Raw genomic sequence first — 10,397 nt, 5'->3', positions numbered from 1 at the left:
TCGAACCGCATTTGACCAAGGTGATTTTTAAAAAGCAAACGATTATTTCCGAACCATTCCACTATAGTTTTAAAGAATCGCTTGAATCGATATTTGATAACTAATTCCAAAGAAAAAAGGTTATTGCAAGGGTTTGAGACCAAGACTTTCTTTGCAAATCAAGACACAAACCACTAAACCATTAAACTGCACCTTAAGTATATGTCAAATTGTAAGTGGATGGACAGTTTGACTCGCAACCAGTGATCATAATGGTTTTTTACTTGTACCGAATCTGACATCATTGAAATTAAGACCCTTAATCAAAAGTATGCAAAGATCCAACAGATAATTTTGATTGTTCAGTAGGCCAATTCAATATCATATGATTCATATCATCGAATTTTGGGCTGAATTTCTGATCAAATTGAAGAGGAAAATTATAGCAGAGAAGCCAGAGATAAGAAAATGCACAAATATATCTATTTTGACTATATTGGAAAAGGCGCAGTGTCAAAATAATAAAAACCTAAATTTTAATATACAAAAATATAATTTAACATTATACATATTAAGTAAAGCATATATACAATAAGTGAAAAATGCATGAGAATTTTGGAAAAATAACTAAAATATTTTCTATCACAGACAAAACATAGTTAAATTTTACACTATGAGAAACAGAAATAGGATTAATGCAAATACCACCTTGCACAGATGCCACCGTTAACGAATACAAGCTCTTGTACTATAGGCGTGCACCCTTTACATCCACTTCATTGTTGGGAAAGTTTAAAGAGAAAAAATGAAAGGAAGAAAGGGGGAGAAGAAAAAAAAAAAACACCCACCCCACTTACACATGTGGAGGGTGACGTTTGTCTTCAATGATAAAGGTTTGAGAAGGCCAAAAGGGTAGAAAGGAAAAGGCTATAAATGAGAAAATCAGAACAGATGGCGGTGAAACTATTTGGTCTGACGCAACAAAACGATTGATGACAACAAAGAAAAACCTGCATTTTTCTTCTCAACCGGAGTCTATTTGTCCATGCATGACTTCCCACCTGTACGCTTAGGTTAGTGAAGAACGTCCAATGCTCAAAACTCCCATGTGAGGTTCCTGCCTCTTCAGACACCCCAATGAAGATAAATGGCTGCACAAACAAAAACTCTTGTCAAAAGTCTAATCATGAAAGAACCCTCATCATCAGCAAGAGGAGCAAAATGCACCAAGTTTGCCTCTTAAAGCATCAATTCATTTGGAAAGAGTGCAAAAGCAGGTCAATACATATATGCACTCCGGTTCAGTTTTGCAGACATTTGGTAAGAGTACATTTGTATACTGAAAATGGCACCAATCACGAATGCCAAGACATATTTTCATTGGAAACGAGATCAAAGTTTGCTCCAAAATATGAATGCAAATTTTGCACTCAAAGTTGGTCAATGTAAAAAGTGTGGATTTCAGTCTTGGGATTTGTGTTCATACCCATCACAACCAAAACCATTACAGTAAGAATACAAAATTTATCAATGCACAATTAAACCAGCTTTGCATTTTCATGAACCATGCATATTTGTACTTGCAGGGAACATAATTGTATCTGCACTCTTCCCAAATGGAGCCCAACTGTTTCATATGATTCAAATAAATATAGGGACACGTGCTATTTTGCAATGTTGGTCCCCGCTATCCAGGGTCCTGGGATGGTGAATTGGATACAAACCTATGGCATAACAAGAAGGATAAATGGTACTATGTCATAACAAAAAAAAAAATCAAGGACTAGCTCGGATGTAAAAAGAAAAACAAGGATAGCATGCCATCGGATCCTGAAGTTAAACAATGAAGTAACAAAATTCAATATAAATAAAACCTGAAATGATTGACAGAAAAAAATGCATTTGGAAACATGAAGCATGGCTGTACTCCAATATGAATTCCATCTACAAGAAACTAATTTACATACCTGATAGGTATTTCCATGCCTCAATCTAGATTTCACTTAAGTCTCTTTTCCTCCCTCTCAGAGATGCCATTGTGCATCTCTTGTGCATCGACCATGCTTCAATCTAGTATACACTGCAAGGGACTACCAGAAACAACCTATTGTGCATCGACCGTGAAAGCTTTGGAACAACAACAACAACAACAACAAAAGGCAACTCTGAAGAAATGACAAGAGCTGCATAACATTAACTAAAGCCTCAACATTTAGATCCTGAAGCGGCATCCTCGGGAGAAGAATCCCTAGATGCATGGTTGCGATTGTATTCACAACCTCTTGTTGTACTTATCTTCTTTCTAATTACTGAATGAATTAATCCTTGTTGCTGATCAAAAAATAGAATCCCTAGATGCATGCCTCCTCATCCTCTTCATCCTCATCTTCATCTTCATCATAATCATCAATAATGGCAGGCTGGACACTGGGATCCACATCTACACCATTGACCTGGCTCACAAACTGTCCCCGCACACGAGGCCTCCTTTCAGCAAGTCGCTTTCGGTTGGCGTACCTAATCTTCTTATCAAAACACCTGTCTTTCCTCTTCTGCCTAAACTTCATTAATGCTGCCTCCCTTCTTTCAACTCGACTTGTTTTCACTTCACTTGATGATGAACTTCCCATCAACTGCCACATGTGATTTGTGGGTGTTTGACCTTGTTGGAGGCATACACTGAGTGGATAGTAGTAGGGGAAGGATGCCATAACAGGTAAACGAGAAGGACATTGTGGAAGATGACTATACTGGTGCAGCATAGGAGTAGTAGCATGCTTTGGCAAATCTTGAAGATTCTGTTGGTATAATTGCCCAGATGGCACCATGACTTGATTCATCATTCCTGACATATAAAATGGGGCTGGCACACCAGAAACCTCAATTTGAGTTTCATTGCCTGGATGGAAAAATACTTTAGAGCATTGCTCATCCTTTAAATTCCTTTCTTGTGGGAACTCCAGTGCTACAGGAGTACAAGATCTCTGAGCAGAAGTGCAATCAGGGCCATTATCACTGCTTTGACAACCATATCTCCCAGAGCAGCTTTCCCATCCTCCTCTATTTTCATGTCTCAGAGCATCATCACCTACTTGTTTACACCAGAGAGGAAGTTTTTCTCCTCTTGAGTATACCAATTGAGCAGGATTATCATCTACAGCACCAGCCTTGTGGGAGTTGTTTGTGGCCAAGTTTGACTTGACATAGGTAAAGAAGGCTGAAGACTCACCTACCTTCAGTTCACTTTTCTTTGGAAATGATGAAATTTTCCCTGAAACATTACTTCTTATACTTAGTTTTCTTGAGAGAAAGGATGAAAGATGACTGGAAGTATGGAACCAAGGACTTTATTCTTCGGAGTCTTTTTACCACAAAAATTCTTGCAAGATGATAATTTAGCTCAGATTTAACAGCAAAAGTTGCAGGAAATGCAAAGAAAAAGGAAAGAAATGAAAAGCTATATGTTGCGAAGTAAAGATTAAGAATAATCAGTTCATGAAATTACAAGGGCCAACACCTCATGAAATACCAGAAGTTTCATTAAGTAAATCAAAATAAAATAGTTTGCATTGCTATCAACCAAACTTAAAGGTTATCATTTTATCGTTTTCCCAAATGTTGGTCCCGGCTATCTAGGGCCTTAGGAGGGGAGAACTGGATATGCTCTAAGACTTGAAACCACATTCTCACGTTTGTCAGCCCAAGATTTTACCATTGAACCAAGCAATGGTTCCTATCATTACCCCAAATTTCTGAACTTTAAGTATAAAAAACCAGACAGAGAATACAAGCTATTGAAAGTCCTAGAAACAAGAAAGTTTAAAAAACTCAATTGAATAGTATATGGTTCAGAGAGACCAGTAGAAACCTGTTTGCCTGTCAGTTATATCTAGCACATCAGGATGACTACCAGACAAGATATTTGGTGGAGGCTCTGCAGAGGCAGTGACATTGAACTGAAGAAAACACAAAGATGCACAAAAAAGATACAGTTTAAGCATCATCGGTTGGACATGAAATTAAGAAAAACTAAGACTGTCATGGTTCAGCATACATAAAGGTGAAGACCCTGAAAAGTGCAAAACAGCACCAGTAATTGACAAGAAGTATTTGACCAATAAAGATACCATAGCAAGTTCAAACTTCTGAATAGATCCTGCTCTCTGCAAGATTCCATGAACTTCATAACCCAACTGAGTTAAGAAGATAATATATTGAGACAAATCCACATCACATTCATGTTTTGGGTAGAGACCATGAAGGATCTTCTTTTCTAGGGACCATATGCTAGCCCTGGAGTTAGTTCTGTCAATTTGTATGGGTCTGGCCCAGGTCATGGTAGATCTAGTACAAAACCAAATATCAAAATGTGTAGGACCACTTCCAAACCAGACCCTATAGGGTCTGTAATAAGAAACTCAGAATTGACTCAATTATCAATCACAACTATCAGGTCTGGCCCTACAAGACCCAATTATAATCAACAGCTCTATTTTTAACCTGCAATTTGGCAATAAACTTACAAATATGTTAAACTGACACATTTGGTAGAGGGTGCTAGTGGGGGAGAGATTAGTAGCTCTAATTTTAAAAATAACATGTACCTTCATAAAATTAGAAGTAGGTTTGTTATGGGTAAACTATTTAATAAGATAATAAAAGAAAAGAAGATGCCTAATGAATGTAAAAAAAAAAAAAACTATGGTGCCTATATTTAAAAACAAAGGCAATATACAAATCTGTAATAATTATCAAGGATTAAACTCATGAGACACATACTATGAAACTTTGGTAGAGAATAATTGAACAAAGGTTATGACATGAAACAAGTATATCAAAGAACCAATTTGGGTTTATGCCAAGGAGATCAACCATGGAAGCTATATTCTTTTTGAATGATTGATTGAAAAGTTTAGAAGAGAAGAGAGATCAGTAAATGGTGTTCATTAATCTAAAGAAAGCATATGAAACTCCTTAAAGGGATAATATAGTGGGTCTTGGAAAAGAAAGGAATGCCAAATAGGTATGTGGAGTTAATTAAGGATATTTATGAGGGTGCAATAACTAACAATAGAACACTTGCGGAGAGACATCGGATTTTACACTTACAATGGGTCTTCATCAAGGTTCAGCACTTAGTTGTTATTCATTTGCATTGATCATAGAATAATTTGATGAATCTGATCATATAATAATTGACTAAACATAATCAATATGAGGTCCAACAGTGCTTGTTGTTTGTTGATGATGTTGTTTTAATTAATGAAACTAATGAAGGATGAAATGAAAAATTAGGTTTAAGGATGAATACCTTGGAAACAATAGGTTTTAAAATAAGGAGCAAAACAAAATATATGCATTGCAAGTTTAATAATAATAGGAGTGAAAATCAGGGACACTAGAATTGGAGAACAAGAGATAACTCAGCATGACCTTTTCCGGTACCTTAGTTCAATAATTCATAACAAGAGATTGAGGATGTCAACCCATTAGAATTAAAACAAGATGGACAAAATGGAAGGGTGCATCTAGAGCCTTACGTATAGGAAAATACCACTTGGATTAAAGTGGAAATTCTATAAAACAGTTATAAGGCCAAAAATGCTTTATGGAGCAGAGTGTTGGGCAGTCAAGAAGCAAAATGTCCAAAAAATGAGTGTTGAAATGCACATGCTGAGATGGATGAGTGGAAAAACTAGTAAGGATAAAGTCAGAAATGAAGTCATACATAGGAACCTAGGAGTATCTTCAATAGGTGATAAAATGAGAGAAAGTAGACTTAGATGGCCTGGTCACAGGCATAGAAGACTACCTACAGGACCCATAAGGAAAAGCAATTATTTACAAGTTGATGGGGCTAAGGGGGCCAGGGGCAGACTAAAACAGACATGGTTCAAAGTAGTAAGAAATTATTTAAGAGCTCATAGCTTAACAATGGGCATGGCATTAAAAAGAATGGAATGGTTAAAAAGGATTCATTAGCCGAACCCAAATGATCAGTTTGGATCTTAATTGGTACAGAACAACCAAAACTAATCACAGAACCAATTATAATCAGGACAAATAATGCAGACCCAGACCTTTAATAATTAGGTTAGTACAGTTGGGTTCTCTTGGATCTACCTAGCCCATTGGCAGTACTACACAAAGTTGTCATAATATAATGGTCCATGCTTTCCTACATATAGCCTTAGATCCATTATAACGATCAAGGATTTCTGAAACATGGTGAACATGCTTAACAATCATGATTTAATGATTGATGGACTGGAATTCACATGGCACCAAAAAAGGCTTCTAATGAGACTGCTGCATGGGGACATTTTAACAATGAGACATGCCCATAATTTTTTCCCCTTACTCCAAGACAATCTAAAGAAACAGCTGCTATGATCAGGATGCATGGGAAAACTGTAGCTGGAAAAGTCTAACAGAATTGCAATTCAGTGGTAAAATGGAGTTACATAAATTGCTAGCTTGGAATAGTACTTACATCATCTTCCAGCTGATTTGACACACTCATCTCAGGAAGGGGAGTCCTCTTTGACTTGTCATCAGTGTCATCTGAGAATAGAGTTGTGCTATTTGTATTTACATCACTTGGGTCCGATCCTACTAAATCAAAATCATAGTTCAGAATGTTCTTCTCTGCCAGACCAAGCTGCAAACCCAAATGGGTATGGCAATTAATTTCTTGATATTTCTTTGCATAAATATGAAATAACTATCAATTAGACTCTGAGGAAGGTCACTAGTCTACACATGGAACACATTCAGTGAGGTGGCATTTTCAGCTAATAGACCCTGTAATTATTAGTTCACATATTGTTTTCTTTTTCTTGCAGTTCCTCATAATGGATGACTCAAGGAATACAATAAATCATGTCCTTCAATCAATTGACAAAATGGTAAACAGAATGTTACAATCTATTGCAGTACTAATATTTAGCACAGAAGATCTCTTAACAATGAAAGGTGGCCCAGATCTCTGCATGCGCTCAATATATACAAGCATGCTGTTGACAGGAAAGAACATTGAATCCATTTTTAAACAACATATAACTAGCAAATTTAACAATGGCTAAGAACTAAGGTTCAAAATATCGACACACCCGATACGCCGGTAGGGGTGCATCGGGCCATATTGGTACTTTGCTTTATACTTTTTTTTTTTTTTTTTTCAAAACCGGTTCAGGGGGGCCGGTTTAAGGCTCTCCGCCCCCCTGAACTGGTCAGAACTCCAATACACCCCCTGTAGGGGCGTATCAGGGAGCCCCCGAAATGATATGTATCGGCCAATACAGGCCGATACGTGTCAATACTTTGAACCTTGCTAAGAACCAATAATGGCATATATGACTCGGGTACAGTGTTCAAACCATGTGCCTTCTTCTCCACATGTGAGTCCACAAGTTTAGTAGTTCATTAGTACGTAATGGTTTCACAAGATAGTCAGCTGCTCCAAGCCTTAAGCACTTGACAACAATTGAAACCTCATCTTGGGTAGACATCACTGAGCAGGAAAAAAAAAAAAAAAAAAAAAAACAGAAAACACCAAAGATGGTAAAATTGAAGTGGAAAATGTGGGAATTGACACTTGGTGATAAAATATATATATATATATATATATATATATATATGGGAACTGACACAACAAGGCAAGCTTACTGATGATGGGAATACGCTGTAACTTGTTGTCCCGCATAATGTACCTCAACATCTTCAAGCCTTTGGCTATTGGAAAATCAACTTCAGAAAGAATGATATCTATATCAGGCCCCTCTGCATTCAGTGCATCAATGACCTGCCTCGGTGACCTCACTGAAGTTACTGTAAGGTAATGGATAGCCAGTCAGTACACAAATGTTCAATCACCTCCACATGCAGGTTCAAGTATATTAAGCAAGAGATGCTAACAACATTGGGATCTGGCTAGACCTCTTCACAGGCTGGGCTTCAGGCTCGGCCATGAACATTTTACACTACCTTGAGCTCAGGCTCTGGCTTCAGGCCAGGCCCATTCATATTTTGGCAAAAGTCAACCCAAGTTCAGCCTATGAATAGGTCTAGTTCTGGCATACTGTGCAAGTCTAGCTTCCATCCATTATAATTTTCCCTGAGGCTGCACAAGCTTCTCACCAGAGTTTAAGGGTTTACTTGTATAAAGCACCGAATTAGCAATAGGGAATCAGGAAAAGCCAAGAAAAGAAAACTGTTCCTTAAATATAGGGATTCCAGTTGTTTTCTGATTTTTTTTTTCTCAGCACAGTTGTTTACTCCAATCGAAAGAGATAAAACCACTTCAATGAGGTAATCTCTTACAATTTTCGTCCATCCTTTGGGTTGGATATTTTCAAGCTTCAATAATCACTTAATTTAGTAGATAACTCATGACAATAGACATATATTGTGATCAAAACCATCTTTACCAAAATAATATTGCCACCGTATTCTAAACCTATTATATGCAAATTCCTAAAATGGTCATAAAATAGGAAATTCTCCAATACATAGACACAAACTCGTTCCATTCAAACAGAAAGGAAAAGAAATAAAAAGTAAAAGAAAAAAAGGTAATTTTAGTACAAAGTTCAAGCTGATATGAAGAAACTCCAGCGTACAAAGGATGGATATACCTTGGTAGGAACACTTGCATAGAAGTGTGAAAACTTCTTCAGAGCTCGTAGCGTCATTGTCACACAAAAGAATCCTTACTTTGCTGCGGTCGAGAAAGGGGTTCTGATTATTATAATTACCATCACCATCTTTTCTCAGAATATTAACCCCCTCCTTGCACTCCATGGCAACGTAATTCGATGGAGGCTACGGTAACCAAATGCTCTCATTACCAATTTATCACCATCATCATCTAAGGGGCATCCGTATCTCCAAAATTATAGCAGTCCTCCAAATGGCATTACCACCGGTCTCCGCCAATCAGACTAGAGCCAGATGAAGAAGGACCTCATTAAATCATTTCATCCAGAGAACTGTCTCCCTACTCCGTTAATCTGAAGAGGCTAGGGTTTCTTCATCCTCTACTGTGTCAATCGCCGACAAGGTCTCCATTAGCAGCAGGTTGAAGAGGGAGATTTGGCTTTTCAATCAAGTGTGAGTCCCTCAAAATGAAAAGCCTAATTTTTGCAGAATTGACTAAAAAATTTCTACAAAAAAAAAAAAAAGACAAACTTTTTTCCTTTTTTTCTTGTTCTGAATTGACTAAACATTTTAGCTTCTAAAACAATTGTTTAGCGAAAAACGAAAAACGAAAAAAAAAAAAAACACAAAGATAATAAATAGCAATGAAATCAGACTTGAGAAGGTTAAGGGCAGGAGGCCAAACCTCTGGTGAAAATGAAGCATCCAAGGAGTGGAAGGGAGGCTGACGTTAGCTTCTTCATCATCAGCAAGACAGGCAGGCAAGTCATTGTCGGATGGGAAAGTGCAGTCGTCGGCGGTCGAAGCAGAATGTAAGGACGACGGGCAAGAAAGAAAGATTTGAAAATTCTAATATCTAGTCTTAATCTTAACTTTACGTCTGTTTGTTGGAATTATAATATGTTATATTAACATTAGTATTTATTTAATTAAATTAGTAGTATGTTTATTTTATGAAAGCCTGGGCCGACTTCGCCGGTTGCTGGAATTGTGTGTTTGAGCTGCTGGGTGTTAGCAGGAGCGACGGTTTCAGGGGTTGGGAAGCAGGGAGAAGTGGTGGCGACGGTGGTGAAGTGTGCAGACTGCAGAGGCAGAGGCAGAGGCGACCGGGAAAGGAAGAGAAGAGAAAACACAGAAGTTTTGTTCTACTTTGTATAGACGCGAACGTAACAGAATGTTGGTCAGCTTCAGCCGAGTGAGTAGCGATAGAGATGAGGCCACGTCAAACATTTGAAAATCCCAAAATCAGTGCAGTGTCGACTGTCGGGTCGTAGTGAGTGATAGATAGGCATAACACACACGCTGGAAGGAGATCCCAATTTGTGGTAGTGGTGGTGGTGGTGGGGCAAGTGGGAACTAGGAACAGGTAAGCCTGAAAGGAGAGAGAGGGATATTAGAAAAGGCCAAAAGGGATTCATATCATACGTGGCAGAATTAATCGCCTGGAGGTGGACCGAAGGCTAGACCTGGTCTGCTGGTCACGGGCCGGCCCGGGTTTTACCTCTACATTAACGCTCAGGCCCGAGCCCGAGCCTGCCTGGAACTGAGCCCGGTCAGAAATTTAGAAAAATAATTTTTCTTTTTTATTTAATTAAAAATTATTTTATTTATATTAAAAGATCTCAAAACCTAAAAAATAATGAAAAATTTTACTATTATTTGAAAAAAAAATAAAAATATTATATATATATATATATATATTTATTATATAGTGCATTATTAAATCGAGCTTGGTTAGCCTGATATTTTAGTCCCGAGCC

The 10,397-nt window shown here is 37.7% G+C and overlaps 1 protein-coding gene across 2 annotated transcripts; it reads right to left on the bottom strand.

Annotated features, from left to right (window-relative positions):
* Positions 1 to 643: 643 nt before the first annotated feature.
* LOC148853118 (two-component response regulator-like APRR1) lies at positions 644 to 9,895 on the bottom strand. Of its 2 annotated transcripts, none has more exons than XM_088942355.1 (8): positions 9,323 to 9,895; positions 8,616 to 9,017; positions 7,648 to 7,809; positions 7,359 to 7,492; positions 6,473 to 6,640; positions 3,848 to 3,935; positions 1,947 to 3,250; positions 644 to 1,130 (listed from the first exon to the last, which is right to left on the bottom strand). In XM_088942355.1, exons 2-7 carry the CDS (start codon positions 8,779 to 8,781, stop codon positions 2,331 to 2,333), a joined length of 1,638 nt encoding a protein of 545 aa, XP_088798481.1. In that variant the 5' UTR covers positions 8,782 to 9,017; positions 9,323 to 9,895; the 3' UTR covers positions 644 to 1,130; positions 1,947 to 2,330. The 2 variants fall into 2 exon arrangements, with proteins under 2 accessions (XP_088798481.1, XP_088798480.1); XM_088942354.1 differs by having other exon boundaries at positions 8,616 to 9,020; positions 9,323 to 9,763.
* Positions 9,896 to 10,397: the final 502 nt, after the last annotated feature.

This window comes from Nelumbo lutea, chromosome 5, assembly GCF_056320005.1.
Source record: "Nelumbo lutea isolate HS-2025 chromosome 5, American lotus-T2T, whole genome shotgun sequence".
Lineage (NCBI taxonomy): Eukaryota > Viridiplantae > Streptophyta > Magnoliopsida > Proteales > Nelumbonaceae > Nelumbo > Nelumbo lutea.
This window is presented reverse-complemented; position numbering and strand designations above follow the sequence as displayed.